Below are 23,725 nucleotides of genomic sequence, written 5' to 3'. Positions count from 1 at the left end.
ACTTCAGAAAATAGCAAAGGGAGCAACCCCCTATCCACATCGATGGGACCACAGTGGAGAAGGTGGAAAGCTTCAAGTTCCTCAGCGTACACATCACTGACAAACTGAAATGGTCCACCCACACAGAAAGTGTGGTGAAGAAGGCGCAACTCTGTATTGGAAACAAATATAATATGTGGCATAGGTGAGAAAATAACTGCAACTTAATACACACACAATATGATACATTTCAATACGATCAAAAACTGGGGATAGTTTTAAATCCATCAATCTTGCTCTTAAACAGGTTCTAACATATTGATTGACAATTCTTTTGCCAAACACAACTCTGTATTTGGATCCGCCTATCAAAAACTGGCACTTTGATTGGATTGAGCAAATGGCACTCAAGCCGTTCCTCCCTTCCTTTCCACAGCTCCAACCAATGAGGAAAAGTTTTCATAGGTGGAGCGAGCAACAAGTCACGCAGTTGAGTAGGGCAAGGAATAGGGGGCCGATAGAAAAAAATATATATATTGGAAGCAATATCAACAAAAACAAAAAATACAGGGACTGTTTCATCAACCAACATTAAACCAAGGGATCCTTCCTTATCTTCGCGAAGAAAGTAATTTCTGTCGCCCTTTCAGGTATTACCACATTTAAAAAAAAAAGAAGCTGTGATGGACGAGGTGCGGCCTATCAACGGACCAGCAGCAGCCCCTGGGCTGGCGTCAATCTTCCCCCCGGGTCTGCAGGCAATCTACGGGGAATGCAGGCGCCTCTACCCCGACCAGGCCAACCCCTTACAAGTTACAGCCATTGTCAAATACTGGTGAGGAGATGGCTAACGACGTCTTATTGTGGAGACCTTTCTTTGCAACAACGTCGGATTCCTCGAAAGCTAGCTAGGCTAACTTGGATTGCAATGTTGTTAGTTACGTTAGCTAACATAATATATGTTGAAAACGCTACGGTTAGTTACCTAGCTTGCTAGCCAGAGAGAACGTATGATTTGATGTGATTGCTCTTTATTGTTGCCGAAATTACCAGTGAGGAATGGGGCTGGAGAAATGTAACGTTAACCACTAAACGCCTACAGAGTTTGTAAACAAACAATGGTGTGTAAATCGCCTCATATTTTGGGTTGTGTGATAGTTGTCCTAAGCTTATCAGACATTAAATTAAATAATCAATGGTTATATAATTATTTTAAATGGGAGTAAATATTGCAGATCGCACTTATCAGTAGTGTGTCTCTACAGGTTAGGGGGTCCTGATCCATTGGACTACATCAGTATGTACCGTAACGTGGGCTGTGCAGCGCAGGATGTACAGGAGCACTGGCACTACATCAGCTTCGGACTCAGTGACCTGTATGGAGACAACAGAGTACATGAGTAAGTATAGTACTTCAGGTTAAAGCTCCATCAGACCAGGTTACTAAGAACACACACACACATGGTTTGTGCAGCTGCTGTTAACTCATTTTCACTCCTTTGTATCATCCTGCAGAATCAACATTGAGACACTAACACACTCTCCACTTGTATTTTTCTTGTTCCTCTGAAGCAGTTATGTCATGCCAACAGCTTCCACCCCCGTTTGTAGTGTTCTTGATTAGACTTGCCAGCGCTGAACATATTCATTTACACAACTTTCCCCAGGTCTAGAATGACCTCAGGAAAGTGGTGTAATTTAAATAAAACCAGAGAGGACGAGGCGAACTTTAGGCTACTTTGGTGAATTTGCGAGGCATACAAGATGAGATACATATTACCAAGACATATGCGTACCACGGTTCTTTCTGCCTGCCCCCTCTTTCTCTCTTGTGCTGGCAGCATCACATTAGTGGAAACCAAGACTGTTCTCTGGGGCCTGGTTTTCGGGGACAATTTAGTTAACCTTCACCTAATTCTCCTGACCTAGCACGTTAATTATCCTACCCTGCTGCGTAAGTTCTCCTAACCTGCTACAAAAAGGCAACTCAAAACTGGGAGACCTGTCCTCAGAATAGTCTTGGTCTCCAGTAATGCAATACAGCCTCACGCTGGCCCACCTGCTTTCTCTCGCTAAGGATGCAGAGTGTGTGTTCAGTCTTCGGTCTATTGCGTTTAGAATTTCCTAGCCTATTCATTGATGATAGGCCCTGCTTTACTGAAGTTGCAAGACATTAAAAGCCAAGAAATTCCGATCAAATCAAATTTGCATAATTACATAAAGAAAAAATCTAAGATAGAGATGTCTGTTTTTTTGCATGGGCTGTGTCTCAATCCAAAAAAATTCAGCATAAAAAAGACATGTCCCCTTTTCAGGACCCTGTCTTTCAAAGATAATTTGTAAAAATCCAAATAACTTCACAGATCTTCATTATAAAGGGTTTAAACACTGTTTCCCATGCTTGTTCAATGAACCATAAACAATTAATGAACATGCACCTGTGGAACGGTCGTTAAGACACTAGCAGCTTATAGATGGTAGGCAATTAAGGTTATAGTTATGAAAACGTAGGACACTAGAGAGGCCTTTCTACTGACTCTGAAAAACACCAAAAGAAAGATTCCCAGGGTCCCTGCTCATCTGCTTGAACATGCCTTTGGCATGCTGCAATGAGGCATGAGGACTGCAGATGTGACCAGGGCAATAAATTGCAATGTCCGTACTGTGAGACGCCTAAGACTGCGCTACAGGGAGACAGGACATCGTCTGATCGTCCTTGCAGTGGCAGACCACATGTAGCAACACCTGCACAGGATCGGTACATCTAAACATCACACATGTGGGACAGGTACAGGATGGCAACAACAACTTCCCGAGTTACACCAGGAACGCACAATCCCTCCATCAGTGCTCAGACTGTCCACAATAGGCTAAGAGAGGCTGGACTGAGGGCTTGTAGGCGTTTTGTAATGCAGGTCCTCACCGGAAACAATGTTGCCTATGGGCACAAGCCTACCGTCGCTGGACCAGACAGGACTGGCAAAAAGTGCTCTTCGCTGATGAGTTGCGGTTTTGTCTCACCAGGGGTGATGGTCGGATTTATGTTTACCATCGATGGAATGAGCGTTTACACCGAGGCCTGTACTCTGGAGCGGGATCGATTTGGAGGTGGAGGGTCCGTCATGGTCTGGGACGGTGTGTCACAGCATCATCGGACTGAGCTTGTTGTCATTGCAGGCAATCTCAACGCTGTGCGTTACGGGGAAGACCTCCTCCCTCATGTGGTACCCTTCCTGCAGGCTCATCCTAACATGACCCTCCAGCATGACAATGCCACCAGCCATACTGCTCATTCTGTGTGTGATTTCCTGCAAGACAGGAATGTCAGTGTTCTTCCATGGCCATCGAAGAGCCCGGATCTCGGAGGGTGAGGGCTATGGCCATTCCCCCCAGAAATGTACGGGAACTTGCAGGTGCCTTTGTGGAAGAGGGGGGGTAACATCTCACAGCAAGAACTGGCAAATCGGGTGCAGTCCATGAGGAGGAGATGCACTGCATTACTTATTGCAGCTGCTGGCTACACCAGATACTGACTGTTACTTTTGATTTGGTCCCCTTTGTTCAGGGACACATTATTCCATTTCTGTAAGGCACATGTCTGTGGAACTTGTTCAGTTTATGTCTCAATTGTTGAATCTTGTTATGTTCATACAAATAGTTACACAATTGTTAAGTTTGCTAAAAATAAACGCAGTTGACAGTGAGAGGACGGCTCTTTTTTTGCCGCATTTCTAAGTTCTCATAACAAATTACCTTACAGAGAGTAGTGAGACAGACAGTTGTGAGTCAGGCTGCAATAAAGGAGGCAAAGGACATGCACAGAGAAGCATTGAAGCAGGCAGAGAGACGAGGTTAGTGGTACCCAAACTTGAGGCCCCGGAGAGACTCTTTCATCTTATCAAACACATTAGTAACTTGTTTCTCTTCAAATGGTTATAGAATGCGATATTTTAAAGTCAACTAAGGGCCTGTTACACTTCCATGTCATTGTGTTGGGACAGCCTGTGGGACCTAACATTTTGTGAAATATGAAGCCAATTTATATATAAAGACAATTTAATATTATTATAATGTACATTGAACAAAAATATAAACGCAACATGCAACAATTTCAAAGATTTTACTGAGTTACAGTTCATATAACTGATATCACTCATGTATGTAGTAAATAAGTAGTGAAACAAAACACGTATGATTGAGTAGATGAATCGCCTTCTGATGGCGACTAGAAACAATTGCATAATAGGAACTATACATATTGATGGTCCTTGAAAATAAATACTAGTGCTTGAAAAAGTCCTACGAACCCTGTAAAATGCACATGACTAGAGTTGATGTGCAAGGAATCAATTATTTTGGAGTAGACTCTGGGAAAAATGACAGAGGAAGGCAAATACTTTGAGGAGTTAAATGACAAGGAAATGCAAACTTTGTGCGGTGGAATTGATGTACAGTAATGGTAGTACAGGTGCAATGCTTAACTATTTGGAAGAGACCCAAACCATTGCTGGCAGCAGCACAGCTGCATTGTGAATTCATGTGTAATGTTATGAATATTCTTATAGTTTAAACGCTAAGAACTTTTTTTCATTTGTCATATCCCTAGTGGAGTAATGGAGTTAAGCTAAAGGGAAGGCTAATCCTTATTGGGTTTGTGTTGTCATGGGTTGTGTGGACTCATGGTCAAATAACACTTGAATTAAGTGTGTGTATTCCATATGTGTATTGTCAGGTTTACAGGTCAGGAAGGCCCCAGTGGCTTTGGCTTTGAGCTGACGTTCAGGCTGAAGAGAGAGGTGGGAGAGACCGCACCCCCTACCTGGCCGGCTGAACTCATGCAGGGCCTGGCCCGCTACGTCTTCCAATCAGGTAAGAACCCAGGCTCTGTGTGTGTGTGTGTGTGTGTGTGTGTGTGTGTGTGTGTGTGTGTGTGTGTGTGTGTGTGTGTGTAGTCTAGTGAGGAAGGGATTTAGTAATTGGAGTAAGGTTAGGAGATGGTAGTTATCTACCAATTATAAGCCAGGCGCTCGGACCGTTGTGTTACTCTCCACCACACACGGCACAGAGGGCTCCGCTACCTCCATATTGAGATTGTGCATGTCAATATTTGTAACCTTACGTCAGTGACGTTTCGGCAAAGGAGAGAATTCCAGCTTCAAATTGGTTCTTTCAACCCCTTGCTTCTCCACCGCAACTTCTTCATGTAGCCTATAAAAGAGAATGTGTTCTCAGTCAGCTTATCTGGTAGAATAACGGCTAAATAGAAGTAATTGCCGGGGACAAGTGGCCGGGTGACCTTTAATGCAGGCAAACTTAAATCAGTTTTACCTCATTTCTATCAGCATGTCACGTGCAACCAGAGGGGGAAAAAAACTCTAGACCACCTTTACTCCACACCCAGAGATGCATATAAAGCTCTCCCCCGCCCTCCATTTGGCAAATCTGACCATAATTCTATCCTGATTCCTGCTTACAAGCAAAACTAAAGCAGGAAGTACCAGTGACTCGCTCTACAGAAGTGGTCAGATGACATGGATGCTCCGCTACAGGACTGTTTTGCTAGCACAGACTGTGTTCCGTTATTCATCCAACGGCATTGGAGTATACCACCTCAGTCATCGGCTTCATCAATAAGTGCATTGACGATGTCGTCCCCTCAGTACATACCCCAACTCAGACGAACCATCAAACAGGCAAAACGTCAATACAGGATTAAGATTGAATCCTACTACAACGGCTCTGATGCTCGTCGGATATGGCAGAGCTTGAAAACTATTACGGTCTAGAAAGGGAAACCCAGCCGCGAGCTGCCCAGTGACGTGAGCCTACCAGACGAGCTAAACGCCTTTTATGCTCGCTTCGAGGCAAGCAACACTGAAGCATGCATGAGAGTGCCAGCTGTTCCGGATGACTGATAACGCTCTCGGGAGCCGATATGAGCAAGACCTTAAAACAGGTCAACATTCACAAAGCTGCGGGGCCAGACGGAATACCAGAATGTGTACTCAAAGCATGGACGGACCAACTGGCAACTGTCTTCACTGACATTTTCAACCTCTCCCTGACCGAGTCGGTAATACCTACATGTTTCAAGCAGACCACTATAGTCCCGGTGCCCAAGAAAGTCGGTAGCCATGAAGTGCTTTGAAAGGCTGGTCATGGCTCACATCAACAGCATCATCCCGGATACCCTAGACGCACTCTAATTCGCATACTGCCCCAACAGATTCACAGCTGACGCAATCCAAATCGCACTCCACACTGCTCTTTCCCACCTCGACAAACGGAACACCTATGTGAGAATGCTGTTCATAAACTACAGCTCAGCTTTCAACACCATAGCGGCCATAAAGCTCATCACTAAGTTAAGGTCCCTGGGACTAAACACCTCCCTCTGCAACTGGATCCTGGACTTCCTGGCAGGCTGCCCCAGGTGGTAAGGGTAGGAAACAACACGTCTGCCACGCTGATCCTTAACACTGGGGCCCCTTCAGGGGTGTGTGCTTAGTCCCCTCCTGTACTCCTTGTTCACCCACGACTGCGTTGCCAAACACGACTCCAACACCATCATTAAATTTGCTGACGACGAAAAAATGGTGGGCCTGATCACCGGCAACAATGAGACAGCCTATAGGGAGGAGGTCAGAGACCTAGTAGTGTGGTGCTAAGACAACAACTTCTACCTCAATGTGAGCAAGGCAAAGGAGCTGATCGTGGACTACACCAAAAGGTGGGCCACACAGGCCCCCATTAACATCGACGGGGCTGTAGTGGAGCAAGATTTTCAAGTTCCTTGGTGTCCACATCACCAACAAACTATCATGGTCCAAACACACCAAGACAGTCGTGAAGAGGGCACGACAATACCTTTTCCCCCTCAGGAGACTGAAAAGATATGGCATGAGTCCCCAGATCCTCAAAACGTTTCACTATCGAGAGCATCCTGACCGGTTGCATCACCACCTGGTATGGCAACTGCTCGGCATCTGACCATAAGGTGCTACAGTGGGTAGTGCGTAGGGACCAGTACATCACTGGGGCCAAGCTTCCTGTCATCTACTACTACATGTGGCTGAGGCCGCATCGCATTGAAACAACTAGCTCCTGCAAAGATGTTGGCAAATGGAAGATGTCTGGTGGCTAAAATGGTGAATATTCTGTTTCTTGGAATACCACCTGCAACTACACACATGTTTTTTAGAGTTTCTTTCTTACGAATCGTGAGCGAAGAAAGTATCACCAAGTAAAGTTTAGTTGAAAAATTGCTTCCAGTGCATTGTACTAGATAAAGTGTAACGGTGTATGTTAGCATTCACATATCACCGTTAAGTTCCTCTGGGCTCTGGGGAAACTGAGGAAGTCTAATTTCCATTTCTCTCTCTGATGGGAGAAGTGTGTTTAAATGTTGTAATACTTGAGAAACTTCCTCTCATCTTAATAGTATTTTCTTTACAGCTGTGAAATATGTTTCCCTCTTTTCTCTCAGACCTTTCTTGGTGTTTGTGTGTGCGTGTGCCACTTCGCTAAGTCTTTCAAATCACTTAACCATGCACAATGATTACTTTGTGGGGATTCCTCTGGCAGGATCTCTTGCTTACTCTCACTTTCTTGCTGGAAGGTGAACCTTCGCCCCAGTCTGAGGTCCTGAGCACTCTGGAGCAGGTTTTCGTCAAGGGATCTCTCTGTGTACTTTGCTCCGTTCATCTTTGCCTCGATCCCAACTGATCTCCCTGTCACTGAAAAACATCCCCACAGCATGATGCTGGCACCAACATGCTTCACCGTAGGGATGGTGTCAGGTTTCCTCTATATGTGACGCTTGGCATTCAGGCCAACGATTTCAATCTTGGTTTCCTCAGAGCAGCGAATCTTATTTCTCATGGTCTGAGTCGTTTAGGTGCCTTTTGGCAAACTCCAAGTGGGCTGTCATGTGCCTTTTACTGAGGAGTTGCTTCCATCTGGCCACTCTACCATAAAGGCCTGATTGGTGGAGTGCCACAGAAATGGTTCTCTCATCTCCACAGATGAACTCTAGAGCTCTGTAAGAGTGACCATCAGGTTCTTGATCACCTCCCTGACCAAGGCCCTTCTCCACCGATTGCTCAGTTTGGCCGGGCGGCCAGCTCTAGGAAGAGTCTTGGTGGTTCATTCTTAAATGGAAGAAGTTTGGGAGGCCACTGTGTTCTTGGGGACCTTGAATGCTGCAGAGATTTTTTAAAATACATTTTCCAGTTGTAGAAACATCTCAAGGATGATCAATGGAAACAGGATGCACCGGAGCTCAATTTCGAGTCTCATAGAAAATGGTCTGAATACTTATGTAAATAAGGTATTTCTATTTTTTTGTAAACATTTCTAAAAACCTGTTTTTGTGTCTGTGAGTATAACATAACTGATTTAGCAGGTGAAAACCTGAGAAAAATCCCTTCAGGAAGTTTTTTTTTTGTTTGTTTTTTTGAAGTTTTCTATTCAATGCCATTACAGTATCCATTGACTTAGGACTCCATTTGCAATTCCTATGCCTTCCACTAGATGTGAACAGTCTTCGTTTCAGGCTTGTATTCTTATAAATGAGGGAGTAAGACCAGTCTGAACGAGTGGATCCTAACGTGACGTAGAGTTTTTTTCAGGCGCATGTGCATTTCTTGTTTACCTTTTATATTGATGACGTTGTTGTCCGGTTGAAATATTATAGACAATTTAGGCTAAAAAACAACCTGAGGATTGAATATAAACATCGTTTGACATGTTTCTATGAATTTTATGGATATAATTTGGATTTTTTTGTCAGATTGTTTTGACTGAGTTTGAACCTGTTGATTACTGAAGACGCTAACAAAACAGAGGTTTTTGGATATAAAGAGACTTCATCAAACAAAAGGAACATTTATTGAGTAAATTAATGTCTTCTGATTGCCACCATATGAAGATCATCAAAGGTAAGGGGTTAATTTTATCTCTTTTTGAGTTTTGTAACGCTTCTGCTTGGCTGGTTACTGTTTGTAATAATTTGTCAACTGGGCTATGTTCTGGGCTAGGTATGCTTTTGCCGAAAAGCATTTTATAAATATGACACTGGTTGGTTTAATTAACAAGAAGTTAATCTTTTTTTAACCTATGTAAAATATGTTTTGTTTTCAGAATTTTTATAATGAGCATTTCTGTAATTGAATTTGGCGCTCTGCAACCTCACTGGATGTTGGCCAGATGGATGGCTACCCTAGAGAGGTTAATACATTTGAGAATACGGCTGTAATGTAACAATGTGACTTGTTTTAGGAAACTACGCATATGTCACGCGTCTACTTCACAGGAGAGCCATTTGAACGACAACTTTTTTTATTTGATCAAAATAAGTTTTTTGGCAGATGCCTTCTGGAACGTGAAGTCCCATGTGTCTTAACTTCTTATGGCTGCCACCCCGTTAATAACAAATGTATGTGTATGATCTGTGTAGTAATATTATTCGTATCAGAGCCATTTGCACTGCTAGTTATAGCCTAATGTTAGCTAGCTAACATTGAACCTTGTTGGTTAGCTACCTGCAGATTCATGCAGGGTAGTAACGTTATGAGTTGGGATTATCACATTTATTTATTTAGCCTTTCTTACATCAGCTGATATCTCAAAGTGCTGTACAGAAACCCAGCCTAAAACCCCAAACCGCAAGCAATGCAGGTGTAGAAGCACGGTGGCTAGGAAAAACTCCCTAAAAAGGCCAAAACCTAGGAAGAAACCTAGAGAGGAACCAGGCTATGAGGGGTGGCCAGTCCTCTTCTGGCTGTGCCGGGTGGAGATTATAACAGAACATGGCCAAGATGTTCAAATGTTCATAAATGACCAGCATGGTCAAATAATAATAATCAAAGTAGTTGTCGAGGGTGCAACAGGTCAGCACCTCAGGAGAAATGTCAGTTGGCTTTTCATAGCCTATCTCTACCGCTCCTGCTGTTTCTAGAGAGTTGAAAACAGCAGGTCTGGGACAGGTAGCACGTCTGGTGAACAGGTCAGGGTTCCATAGCCGCAGGCAGAACAGTTGAAACTGGAGCAACAGCACCGCCAGGTGGACTGGGGACAGCAAGGAGTCATCATGCCAGGTAGTCCTGAGGCATGGTCCTAGGGCTCAGGTCCTCTGAGAGAGAGAGAATTAGAGAGAGCATACTTAAATTCACACAGGACACTGGATAAGACAGGAGAAATACTCCAGATATAACAGACTGATCCTAGCCCCCCGACACACAAATTACTGCAGCTTAAATACTGTGCTGCTGGCATGGTTCATTAGTTAGCGAGCTAGCTAAATATCTAAACAAAGGACTCCTCTATGCAAGTAACCATTTCAATAGAATGTTCATGATGTCACTGCAACAACTGTCGATAGACGTAGCCTGAGTGAATTTACCAGCTATCTACTCCGATTTCAGAGCACTGAGCGTAGCAGAGTGCAGAATAACTTTAGAATTTATGAAAGTTCAACACCCATTGAATATGGCCAGTGTCAGTAAAAGTTGGCAAACAAAGTATAATTCAATTGTTGCCAGCAGCACAGTTGCAGTCACCAACACTCTGGATAACATGAAAACAGCCTAACCAGCTCTGCTAGTGCGAGTAAAATGGTCAGAGTGAGCTGGTCTGGCAGCAGCTAGCAAGCTAGCCAACTTTAGCAAGTTAGCTTGGGTGCTTGACTACTGCTGTTAAGTCTGAACGCGCCGAGAGTGAAGCGCTCTGAATTTACGTACGGACAATCTGACAACGCTCTTAGTTTTCGAACGCCCAGAGCACACTCTGGCGCTCCAAATTAAATTTACGAACACACCCGTAGTATAAACCAGCCTTTAGTCTTGAAACCTTTGGTTGTTTAGTAAATGGCCTCACATGTAAATACTTAGATGGGTGGGGCTAAAGCTTAAGAGGGTGTGAATGATACTCAATGGGTGTAGACAAAGAAGAGCTCTCCAGTAAGTGTACCAAAATATTCAAGGGCCATTTTCTGGAAAGTGTTCTAGCTCTGAGTCTCTACTTTTATCCAATGTAAAATAAAAACACAATTTTAAAATGTTGTACATAAGACCGAATCGAGCCAGTCAGTCACAAATCTGGAAAAAGTAAAGGGGTATGAATACTTTCCGAATGCACTGTATACATACACTCCCTTTTTCCTCGCTTTTTCTCCTATCATTCTTACCATCACTCTCTTCTTTCAGTCTGGTGGTCTTTTCTCATTTGCTGTTTGACTGGTGATGAGAACTGTAACGTATTTTCCAATATATTACAGAGTGGTCTTTCACATCCATTTCTCTCCTCTTTCCTGTAGAAAACACATTTTGCAGTGGAGACCACATATCATGGCACAGTCCCCTGGACAACAGTGAGTCTCGTATCCAACACATGCTGCTCACTGAGGACCCCCAGATATCGCCGGTCCACACACCCTTCGGCCTGGTCAACTTCTTGCAGGTGAGCTAATCTAGCCCCAGGCTCTCTGGCCTACCCCTTCAACTCCCTCTGTTGAGTCTATAATAGCCTTCTGTGTGTGTTCTTTTACCCTCTGTCTTTTTTCTTTTTTTTCGGTGTGTTAACTCTCTCTCCTTTCTGTAGATTGTGGGTGTGTGTACAGAAGAGTTGCAGGCGGCCCAACAGTGGAACGGCCAGGGAATACTGGAGCTTCTCCGAGGGGTCCATGTGTGAGTTTGAAATATGAGATACCTCACTGCCAGCCGACCAGTCTTATTTCACATTAACCCAGTGTGACCGAGTCGATGATTCTCTTTTCTCCTCTATGCTGTCTGTGTTCAGTGCCGGAGGACCCTGGTTGATAACTGACATGAGGAGAGGAGAGACCATGTTTGACATCGACCCGCATTTACAAGTAAGGCTTTGATTAGTTACTTAGCGTATTAATTCAAATTGTATTTTCATTCTAACAGTGCCACCTGCTGGTTCAGTCCACACAATGTGCTTGAGTGTGCGTTAATGTGTGTGTGGGCTAGTGTTAATGTTTGCGTGTGCGTTTGCTCATCCTAAGCAGGAGCGTGTGGACCAGGGTATAGAGACAGAGGGATCCAACCTGAGTGGCGTGAGTGCAAAGTGTGTGTGGGACGACCTCAGCCGGCCGTCCGAAGATGAAGAGGACAGCCGCTCCATCTGTATAGGATCTCAGCCACGAAGACTGTCGGAGAAAGGTAACACACACACCTCTAACTTATATACCTAGACAATTCTAATGGGCCCTCATAGATCTGACCTGTGCTGTGTTCAATAGGCACCAACATTTTTTTTATTTTTTGAAACAGGGAGGGACTATCTGGACTTGTCCAACAAGAACGGCTCATATTTGTTTTCTGTTGCAGAACTATATACATGCTTACATGCATACATACATACATACGAAGTCTGAAGTTTACATACACCTTAGCTAAATACGTTTAAACTCGGTTTTTCACAATTCCTGACATTTAGTCCTAGTAGAAATTCCCTTTCTTAGGTCAGTTAGGATCACCACTTTATTTAAAGAATGTGAAATGTCAGAATTATTTATTTAAGCTTTTATTTCTTTCATCACATTCCCAGTGGGTCAGATGTTTGCATACACTCAATTAGTGTTTGGTAGCATTGCCTTTAAATTGTTTAACTTGGGTCAAACGTTTTGGGGAGCCTTTCACAAGTGTCCCACAATAAGTTGGGTGAATTTTGGCCCATTCCTCCTGACAGAGCTGGTGTAACTGAGTCAGGTTTGTAGGCCTCCTTGCTCGCACACGCTTTTTCAGTTCTGCCCACAAATTTTCTATGGGATTGAGGTCTGGGCTTGGTGATGGCCACTCTAATACCTTGACTTTGTTGTCCTTAAGCTCTCTAGGGTATGTGGAACGCTAGCGTCCCATCTGGCCAACATCCAGTGAGATTGCAGAGCGCAAATTCAAATACAGAAATACTAATTTTAAAAATTCAGAAAAGATACAACTATTTTACATAGGTTTAAAGATTAGCTTCTTGTGAATCCAACCACGGTGTCAGATTTAAAAAATGCTTTATGGCAAAAGCATACCTTACAATTATTTGAGAACATAGCCCAGCAGACAAATCATTACAAACAGTAACCAGCCAAGTAGAAGAGTTACACAAGTCAGAAATAGAGATAAAATGAATCACTTACCTTTGATGATCTTTCATATGGTTGCACTCAGAAGACATTGTTTTATTCAATAAATGTTCCTTTTGTTCGATAAAGTCTCTTTATATCTGACAACCTCAGTTTTGTTTGCCGTTTTTCTTCAGTAATCCACAGGCTCAAACGCAGTCACAACAGGCAGACAAACAATCCAAATTGTATCCGTAAAGTTTGTAGAAACATTTCAAACGATGTTTATATTCAATCCTCAGGTTGTTTTTAGCCTAAATAATCGATAGTATTTCAACCGGACAATAACGTTGTCAATATAAAAGGTAAACAAGAAAGGCATTCTCTCGGTCGCACGCATGAAAAAGCTCTGTGACACGGCAGGGTCCACTCATTCAGACTGCTCTTACTCCCTCATTTTTCAGAATACAAGCCTGAAACCATTTCTAAAGACTGTTGACATCTAGTGGAAGGCATAGGAACTGCAATTTGAGTCCTAAGTCCATGGATACTGTAATGGCATTGAATAGAAAACTACAACAACAAAAAATCCTACTTCCTGAATGGATTTTTCTCAGGTTTTTGCCTGCCAAATCAGTTCTGTTATACTAAACTTTAGAGTGTTTTCTATCCAAATATATCAATTATATGCATATCCTATCTTCTGGGCCTGAGTAGAAGGCAGTTTAATTTGGGCACACTTTTCATCCAAAATTCCAAGTGCTGCCCCCTACCCTAGAGTAGTTATGCCATTTTGCCAGAACTTTGGAAGTATGCTTTAGGGGTCATTGTCCATTTGGAAGACCCATTTGCGACCAAGCTTTAACTTCCTGACTGATGTCTTGAGATGTTGCTTCAATATATCCACATAATTGTCCTTCCTCATGAAGCCATCTATTTTGTGAAGTGCACCAGTCCCTCCTGCAGCAAAGCACCCCCACAACATGATGCTGCCACCCCCGTGCTTCACGGTTGGGATGGTGTTCTTCGGCTTGCAAGCCTCCCCCTTTTCCTCCAAACATAACGATGGTCATTATGGCCAAACAGTTCTATTTTTGTTTCATCAGACCAGAGGACATTTCTCCAAAAGTACGATCTTTGTCACCATGTGCAATTGCAAACTGTAGTCTGGCTTTTTTATGGCGGTTTTGGAGCAGTGGCTTCTTCCTTGCTGAGCGGCCTTTCAGGTTATGTCGATATAGGACTCGTTTTACGGTGGATATAGATACTTTTCTACCTGTTTCCTCCAGCATCTTCACAAGGTCCTTTGCTGTTGTTCAGGAATTGATCTGCACTTTTCGCACTAAAGTACGTTCATCACTAGGAGATAGAACGTGTCTCCTTCCTGAGCGGTATGAAGGCTGCGTGGTCCCATGGTGTTTATACTTGCGTACTATTGTTTGTACAGATGAATGTGGTATCTTCAGGCGTTTGGAAATTGCTCCCAAGGATGAACCAGATGTGTGGAGGTCTACAATTGTTTTTCTGAGGTCTTGGCTGGTTTCTTTTGATTTTCCCATGATGTCATGCAAAGAGACACTGAGTTTGAAGGTAGGCCTTGAAATACAGGTACACCTCCAATTGACTCAAATGATGTCAATTAGCCTATCAGAAGTTTCTAAAGCCATGACACAATTTTCTGGAATTTTCCAAGCTGTTTAAAGGCACAGTTAAGTTAGTGTATGTAGACTTCTGACCCACTGGAATTGTGACACAGTGAATTATAAGTGAAATAATCTGTCTGTTAACAAGACATTTGTGGAGTGGTTGAAAAACGAGTTTTATCGACTCCAACCTAAGTGTATGTAAACATCCGACTTCAACTCAACATACATACATACAGTGCCAGTCAAACGTTTGGACACTCCTACTCAATCAATGGTTTTTCTTCAGTTTTACTATTTTCTACATTGTAGAATAATAGTGAGAAATCAAAACTATGAAATGATACATATGGAAACATGTAGTAACCAAAAAAGTATTAAACATGTCAAAATATATTTGAAGTAGCCACCCTTTTCCATGATGACAGCTTTGCACACACCTATTCAGACCATTTGCTATTAGACTCAATTGAACTCGGGTGCATCCTGTTTCTATTGATAATCCTTGAGGTTTTACTATTTTCTACATTGTAGAATAAAAGTGAAGACATCAAAACTATGAAATAACACATATGTAATCATGTAACCAAAAAAGTGTTAAACAAATCAAAATATATTTTATATTTTTGATTCTTCAAAGTGGCCACCCTTTGCCTTGATGACAGCTTTGCACACTCTTGGCAATCTCTCAACCAGCTTCACCTGGAATGCTTTTCCAACAGTCTTGAAGGATTTCCAACATATGCTGAGCACTTGTTGGCTGCTTTTCCTTCACTCTGGAGTCCAACTCATCCCAAACCATCTCAATTGGGTTGAGGTCAGGTGATTGTAGAGGCCAGGTCATCTGATGCAGCACTCCATCGCTCTCCTTGGTCAAATAGCCCTTACACAGCCTGGAGGTGTGATAGTCCCATTAAGCGCAAACCATATAGGATGTCATATCACTGCAGAATGCTGCGGTAGCTATGCTGGTTAAGTGTGCCTTAAATTCTAAATAAATCACTGACAGTGTCACCAGCAAAGAACCCCCACACCATCACTCCTCCATGCTTCACGGTGGGAACCACACATGCAAAGATCCACCGTTCACCTACTCTGCGTCTCACAAAGACACGGCATTGGAACCAAAAATCTCAAATTTGCACTCATCAGACCAAAGGACAGATTTCCACCAGTCTAATGTCCATTGCTTGTGTTTCCTGGCCCAAGCAAGTCTCGTCTTCTTTTTATTGGTGTCCTTTAGTAGTGATGGTTTCTTTGCAGCAAATCTATTGGTCACTACCCCGATAAGTGTAAGCAATATTGTGATTTAAGTCCTTGCGGTGTGATTTTGTGTCCTAATGTTACTGTATGTCCAAAAACTAACCCAATGGGTTGTCCACTGCAGATACAGAGCAGATCAGAGAAGCCCTGAGGAAAGGACTGGAGTTCAACACCAAAGCAGCACTACCCCCTATCAACTCACAGAAACAAGGACATGACAGGCCTCAGTGAGTACATACCCACACAGTGCAGCTGCTGTTCACTCTCTTTCCCACTCTAAATGTTCATTCTCAGTCAGCATTGAGGCACACACACCCCACTCTTGTTTTTCTCTTTCCTCTCAAGCGGTGATGTCACATCAACAGCTTTCGCCCCCTCCTTTGTCGTTTTCTCTAGAGTAGACTATACACATGCATGCACCTCCCCATAACCCAGCCAGAGACCACGCCATGAGACCCAAGTGTGTACACAGTATTGGGACATTGAACAACACGTGATAGGTGTGTGAAATTGTATGTGGTAGAATTCTCCCCCTGGTTTCTCCGTAGACAAACAATGGCCATTTGCAGCGCCAGCAGTATCACAGGTAAGAGAAAGACGAGATAAGTGCTTATGCACATGTCCAGTTCCATAGCAAACTCATTCACACACTTTATAGGGAGCTACACGCCACCATCGGACTTGTTTCCCCTGAACGTAAGGGGTCTTTTAAATCTCTTTCTGACTCCCCTTCTTTCTCTAGAAGTCGTAAGGACAGTCTGGAGAGTGAGAGTTCGGCGGCCATCATTCCTCACGAGCTAGTTCGTACCAGACAACTGGAAAGCGTTCATCTGAAATTCAACCAGGAGTCAGGAACACTGCTGCCTCTCTGTCTCAGGTACACACACACACACTGGAGTTGGGGGTGAGCCTGGGTCTTCCCACATACATACAGATTACATTAAAACGATACCCGGGTCATCTGAGCCCTTTGTGTGTGAAAGCGGGAGAGATGGGGAGTGGCGTGTGAGAGTGAGAGAGGGAGACGGAGGGTGAGAAGAAGCAGGCTCTCCAATCCAGCAGACTTCTTACATACAGTATGTATTCAGTGATGTTTAATGTGCTGGTCATCTTCTCTGCTTAGGGGTCGTTTGCTCCATGGTAGACACTTCACCTATAAGAGTATTAATGGAGACACGGCCATCACCTTTGTATCCACTGGAGTAGAGGGGGCCTTTGCTACTGAGGAACACCCGTACGCCGCACATGGACCCTGGCTACAGGTAAACACACACACTGGCTCCTGGTACACACACACTGCTTCAAGTGCATACTTGCTGCATGTACTTATGTTACCACATCTCCTCCTCAGATATTGCTGACTGAAGAGTTTGTTGAACAGATGCTTGGAGACCTATCGGAGCTCAACACTCGAGAGGAGGTGAGGGAAACACCTTTTACCATTCTTTACAGGGGTAATATAAAGAATGGAGTGGCTGCGGATCAGAGTTCTCTGGAACCCTCTTACCGACAGCTGACGGTACAAAGCTTCTGCGCATGTGTGGGATTCTCTACTTTACGCACACTCTGCTCTACTTGTTCGGCTGCTCAGAGAACAGGCTGTGTGATGAGTTGAGAATGGTGTTCGTTTAATAAAGTTAGATCAAAGCTGAATCAATGTCGCCGAGATCAATGATAGTATTCCACACGAGAATATAATACCATATAACATTACTGTAAGAAAAAAACACCACATTTTCTTAGGAGATTTATGGATTGTGCGAGTGGTTGCATTTTTCTTTAATGTGGCCAAAATTCAACTGTGCACGACTGTAGGCAAAATACAGTGCCTTCAGAAAGTATTCATACCCCTTGACTTATTCCACATTTTGTTGTTACAGCCTGGATTCAAAATGTATTACATTGATTTGATTTTTCCACCTATCTGCACACAATACCCTACAATGACACAGTGAAAACGTGTTTTTAGAAACTATAGCAAATGTATTGAAAATTAAATGTCAGTCAATACTTTGTAGAAGCACCTTTTGCAGTGATTACAGCTGTGAGTCTTTCTAGTAAGTCTCTAAGAGTTTTCCACATCTGGATTCTGCAACATTTGCCCATTTTATTATTTTCAAAATTCTTGAAGCTCTGTCAAATTGGTTGTTGATCATAGCTAGAAAGACATTTTCAGGTCTTGCCATAGATTTTCAAACAGTTTTAGTCAAAACTGTAAGTGGCCACTCAGGAATATTCACTGTCTTCTTGGTAAGCAACTCGAGTGTAGATTTGACCTTGTGTGTTAGGTTATTGTCCTGCTGAAAGGTAAATTGATCTCCTGGTGACTTGTGGAAAGCAGATTGAACAATGTTTTCCTCTAGGATTTTGTCTGTGCTTAGCTCCATTTTGTTTATTTTTTTATCCTGAAAAACTCCCCAGTCCTTAACATGACACAGCCACCACTATGCTTGAAAATATGGAATGTGCTACTCAGTAATGTATTGGATTTGCGCCAAACATAACACTTATTGTTCAGGACGAAAGTCCATTTCTTTGCCACATTTTTTTGCAATATTACTTTAGTGCCTTGTTGCAAACAGGATGCCTGTTTTGGAATATTTGTATTCTGTACAAGCTTCCTTCTTTTCACACTGTCAATTAGGTTAGTGTTGTGGAGTATAACTACAATGTAGTTGATCCATCCTCAATTTTCTCCTATCGCAGCCAATAAAATGTTTTAAAGTCCCCATTGGCCTGATGGTGAAATCCCTGGGCGGTTTCCTTCCTCTCAGGCAACTGAATTAGGAAGTACGCCTTTACATTTGTAGTGACTGGGTGTAATGATATACCATCCAAAGTGTAATTAACACCATTAATTACACTTTGGCGTAATTAACACCAGCACCAAGGGATATTCATTTTTTTTACCCATCTACCAATAGGTGCCCTTTGCAAGGCATTGGAAAATGTCCCTGGTCTTTGCGGTTGAATCTGTTTGAAATTCACTGCTGGACTGAGGGACGGTAACAGTTATCTGTATGTGTGGGGTACAGAGATGAGGTAGTCATTCTAAGATCATATTAAACACTATTATTGCACACAGAGTGAGTCTATGCAACGTATTATGTGACATGTTAAGCACATTTTTACTCCTGAACTTACTTAGGCTTGCCATAACAAATGAGTTGAATAATTATTGACTCAAGACATTTACGTTTTTAATTTTTAAAATTAATTTGTGAACATTTCTGAAAACATAATTCCACTTTGACATTATGGGATATTGTGTGTAGACCAGTGACGACGACAAAATCTATTTAATCAATTTTAAATTTAGGCTGTAACACAACAAAATATTGAAACTCCAGGGTTGTGAATACTTTCTGAAGGCACTGTATGTGCTTTGATTGAAACAACACAGGTATTCTACAGTTTAACACCATCACTGTACATGCATACAGTGCATTCGGAAAGTATTCAGACCCCTTGACTTTTTCCACATTTTGTTACGTTACCGCCTTCGAAAATGGCTTAAATTATACATTTTTCCTCATCAATCTACACACAATACCCCATAATGACAAAGCGAAAACAGGTTTTCAGAAATTTTAGCACATGTATTACAATTAAAAAACGACCTAATTTTACATAAGTATTCAGACCATTTGCTATTAGACTCAATTGAGCTCAGGTGCATCCTGTTTCTATTGATAATCCTTGACGTTTTACTATTTTCTACATTGTAGAATAAAAGTGAAGACATCAAAACTATGAAATAGCACATATGGAATTATGTAGTTACCAAAAAAAAATTAAATATAAAATGTATTTTGATTTGTTTTTGATTCTTCAAAGTAGCCACCCTTTGCCTTGATGACAGCTTTGCACACTCTTGGCATTCTCTCAACAAGCTTCACCTGGAATGCTTATCCAACAGTCTTGAAGGAGTTTCTACATATGCTGAGCACTTGTTGGCTGCTTTTCCATCACTCTGTGGTCCAACTCAAACCAAACCATCTCAATTGGGTTGAGGTCAGGTGATTGTGGAGGCCAGGTCATCTGATATAGCACTCCATCAATCTCCTTGGTCAAATAGCCCTTACAAAGACATGGCGGTTGGAACCAAAAATCTAAAATTTGGACTCATCAGACCAAAGGACAGATTTCCACCTGTCTAATGTCCATTGCTTGTGTTTCTTGGCCCAAGCAAGTCTCTTCTTCTTGGTGTCCTTTTAGTAGTGGTTTCTTTGCAGCAAATTGACCATGAAGGCCTGATCCACTCAGTCTCCTCTGAACAGTTGATGTTGAGATGTGTCTGTTACTTGAACTCTGAAGCATTTATTTGGGCTGCAATTTCTGAGGCTGGTAACTCTAATGAACTAATCCACTGCAGCAGAGGTAACTCAGTGTCTTCCTTTCCTGTGGCGGTCCTCATGAGAGCCAGTTTCATCATAGCGCTTGATAGTTTTTGCACTTGACTGCACTTGAAGAAACTTTCAAAGTTCTTGAAATTTCCCAGATTGACTTAAGGAAATAAATTCCCCAAATGTAACTTTTAACAAAGCACACCTGTTAATTGAAATGCATTCCAGGTGACTACCTCATGAAGCTGTTTGAGAGAATGCCAAGTGTGCAAAGCTGTCATCAAGGCAAAGGGTGGCTACTTTGAAGAATCTCAAATATGAAATATATTTTGATTTGTTTGACACTTTTTGTGTTATTTCATAGTTTTAATGTCTTCACTATAATTCTACAGTGTACAAAATAGTAAAAATAAAGAAAAACCCTGGAATGAGTAGGTGTGTCCAAACTTTTGACTGGTACTGTATATACATTTGAAAACATGTCTAGGAACCTGTTTTTGCTATGTCATTATGGGATATTGTGATTAGATTGATGAGGGAAAATAACCTATTTAATATATTTTTGAATAAGGCTGTAACATAACTAAATGTTGAAAAGGTCAAGGTCCTGAATTCTTACCGAATGCACTATAATTCAAATCAACACTCATAAATGCATATTTCCATGAAACTGATTGAGGTCAAAAGGTTTGTATGCAGATGCTGCATGGACGTTTCACCGGTAAAACTTGAAAAATTATCACTCACGGGTGACTGTGAGAAATGTGAAGGGAGGGTGACCATGAAAATGTGTGCATAAAGTATAGGTTAAGAAATGCATGCGCCGAATGTGATTAGGATCTCTGGCTCTGGGGACGGCTTCCAGGGGGGACTACCTATGGATCTGCATCCTCGGCCTATAAAGTATTACGGTTGGGAAATGACAGAAAAGTTCCTAGATTTTTCAGAAATCCTGGTTTGAGGATTACAGTAATAAGCAGGAAAGGGGGAAAAACCCTGCAAAGTTTCCAGAATTGTAACTTTGTTTTGCGTCTGTCATTAAATGTTTTTCTCCTGTTTGATTCCTCCTTCCAGACCAAGTTACCGAAGGAATATAGCTGGCCAGAGAAGAAACTGAAGATCTCGGTCCTGCCTGACTCTGTGTTTGACAACCCTCTGCAGTGAGACTGGGATCCACTCCTCTCTTCAGAGTACTCTGGACCTCCTTACACAGTCAGTTCCCATGGATGGACCTATTCACCCAGCCTTTAAATGGGTCATGTTCATTAGGACAAATTGTAGCAAAGTGTTTTGCAGCAGAATATGAAAACAAGTTTTTTTTTTGGACAAGTTCAGATAGTAGCTCTGGTAACACACATGTTTCGGATATTTATCTCTCATTTTGTGCCTACTGAGCACAACCATGCTTTTTTCCAGGAGCTCTGGTCTGCCTTGTATACCCAGGGCGAGAGAACCTGACCCAGCTACTGCAGGATGTCTATCACATCTTCCTTTGACTGTAGACTGTTACTGCCTTCTGATTTACCCACCTTTTTCTACTGGGTTTTTCAAACCTTTAGAAACTTCTGGAATTGTTCTGGAAACCTGTTTCTCCAAATAGCTGCCTTGTTAGATGAGACGTGGTTGCCATGCCTTGTGAATGGGTCAAATGTCTAGTTATAAAGAGACATCCACTAGACTCGATAAGTTTGTAACACTAGCAAAGATGCAGGGTCAGTTGATTTAGTTAAAACATATGTTTGTTTTTTAGTGGAATTTTGTTTATTTCAATGTTTTCATGAATGTCGCTAATTATAACTGATGAGGTAAAAATAATGAAAAACTATACCAAATCTATTCATTTTTAAATGTTGATCATCTCTCCCTGCCATTATCATTCACCTGATGAGATCTTATTTTTATTTTGGCAAGGAAAGTTTGAAGACCCCTGCCAACTCTGTTAAAATCAATCAAACCACATAATCCTCTCATTCTATTGTGTGTCTGTCAAATCTTAGTTGTCCCTCTTTGCCAAGAGAGCCCAATTATTTTATCTAGTAATATTTTCTGTGTATATTGTTTCCCCTTCATTTGATTTTTAGATCAAGATTACCCTATTCTGTAACTTGCTCGTGAAATGTATCTCCTAAAGCTCTACAATGACTTAACTACTATCAGTGGAAAGATTGTGTTTTGTAAGAGTTTTTATAAGGGCTAAGAGGGAGTGAAATGTGGGAGAGCGTATCAGAGAACGTCCCATGTGGCCACACAAAGTTAATCAGTGAGAAAGTTAGACCAACAGTTACTGTTGTGTGTTTTTTGTCCTTTAATTGAATCGGAGTTGATCAAACTCGCACTCATTCCTCCCATCTCTGTGTTTTGCTTTTTTAGGAGGCCAATAGAACTTGTCAAACCCTTGGTCGACTCCACGTTTCTGATCAATACTTTATTGGAAACTCATTCTTTAGTTTTGATACCAAAGCCAAAACTTGTGATACTTTGTCCTTTATCGCTGTCACAATGCGTGTCCTCAACTGTTACATTAATGTAATTGTGTTCTCGTGGATTGACTCTCGCCGCCGTTTCAGTCCACCGAGGCTTTAATGTTTAGACTCCGTGTATCGTCTAGACTCTCCACTGCCTATCGCTCCTGTGTTTTAATGTACATCGGTTTCAATCAAGGACCTCGGTCTTCATACACATACGGCATCCCAGATGTCTCTTAATGCCATGACTGCATTCCATAGCTAGGTAGTCCAGAACAGGAGCTAAGTAACTCTTCTCTTTCTACAGTGGCCTCCTGTTCGCCATATGTATTTTACTGTGTCTTTCTGGTTTTATTCCCGGGTGAAAATGTAAAAGAGCTTTTATTAGGGCATTTTTGAAAGGTAAGTTTTGTATTACTGTTATTTTATGAGTGAATTAATTACTTAACTGCCTGTTTCTATGTAATCACAAGTGCATTAAACAAGTGTACATTCAAGTCAGTGTTTTTTGGTCTAATGGTCTATTGACGTACTAAAGTGTAAATAAATGAAAGACATGCTCTGGGAGCTTTGGTGACTACAAAGTATATATATTTTTTTCAATATGAGTGAAAGCCAGCAAGATGCATCCACTGTAGAGCAATAACGTGGTGCACATATCTACACGTGATGAAGTATGCAATTTTCAGTAACCGCTTTATATATTGTTGCCATATATTGAATATATAATTAGATATGTAGAAAGGTGTATTGAATATTTTGGTATTGTTTTGACATGGGAGATTCTCAATTGGGCAAAAGTTCATCCTCTTGTTGACGACTCCGTCCTCCTTTACTTCGTGACCGGGAAACCAATAAGTGGTCTAGGAGGGTGTCAATTGGCTAGTAGGTGAATTGAGGAGTGTCCTCCTCGCCTCTTCCCGACGAGGAAGCACAAGAGAGTCCTTCGTG

The 23,725-nt window shown here is 42.1% G+C and overlaps 1 protein-coding gene across 2 annotated transcripts; it reads left to right on the top strand.

Moving 5' to 3' along the window:
- The first annotated feature begins 437 nt into the window (after window positions 1-437).
- On the top strand, window positions 438-23,341 carry LOC112252770 (suppressor of fused homolog). Of its 2 annotated transcripts, none has more exons than XM_024424345.1 (12): window positions 438-814; window positions 1,245-1,379; window positions 4,712-4,848; window positions 11,294-11,436; window positions 11,578-11,663; window positions 11,776-11,848; window positions 12,008-12,161; window positions 16,088-16,190; window positions 16,706-16,840; window positions 17,087-17,225; window positions 17,315-17,383; window positions 21,384-23,341. In XM_024424345.1, the coding sequence occupies exons 1-12, from the start codon at window positions 663-665 to the stop codon at window positions 21,471-21,473; spliced, it is 1,416 nt and encodes a 471-aa protein (XP_024280113.1). In that variant the 5' UTR covers window positions 438-662; the 3' UTR covers window positions 21,474-23,341. The 2 variants fall into 2 exon arrangements, with proteins under 2 accessions (XP_024280113.1, XP_024280111.1); XM_024424343.1 differs by having other exon boundaries at window positions 12,005-12,161.
- The last annotated feature ends 384 nt before the right edge of the window (window positions 23,342-23,725 follow it).

The sequence above is a fragment of the Oncorhynchus tshawytscha genome, linkage group LG06 (genome assembly GCF_018296145.1).
Source record: "Oncorhynchus tshawytscha isolate Ot180627B linkage group LG06, Otsh_v2.0, whole genome shotgun sequence".
Classification (NCBI taxonomy): domain Eukaryota; kingdom Metazoa; phylum Chordata; class Actinopteri; order Salmoniformes; family Salmonidae; genus Oncorhynchus; species Oncorhynchus tshawytscha.
The sequence above is the reverse complement of the archived record's forward strand: the minus strand, read 5'-3'. Positions and strand labels throughout refer to the sequence as shown.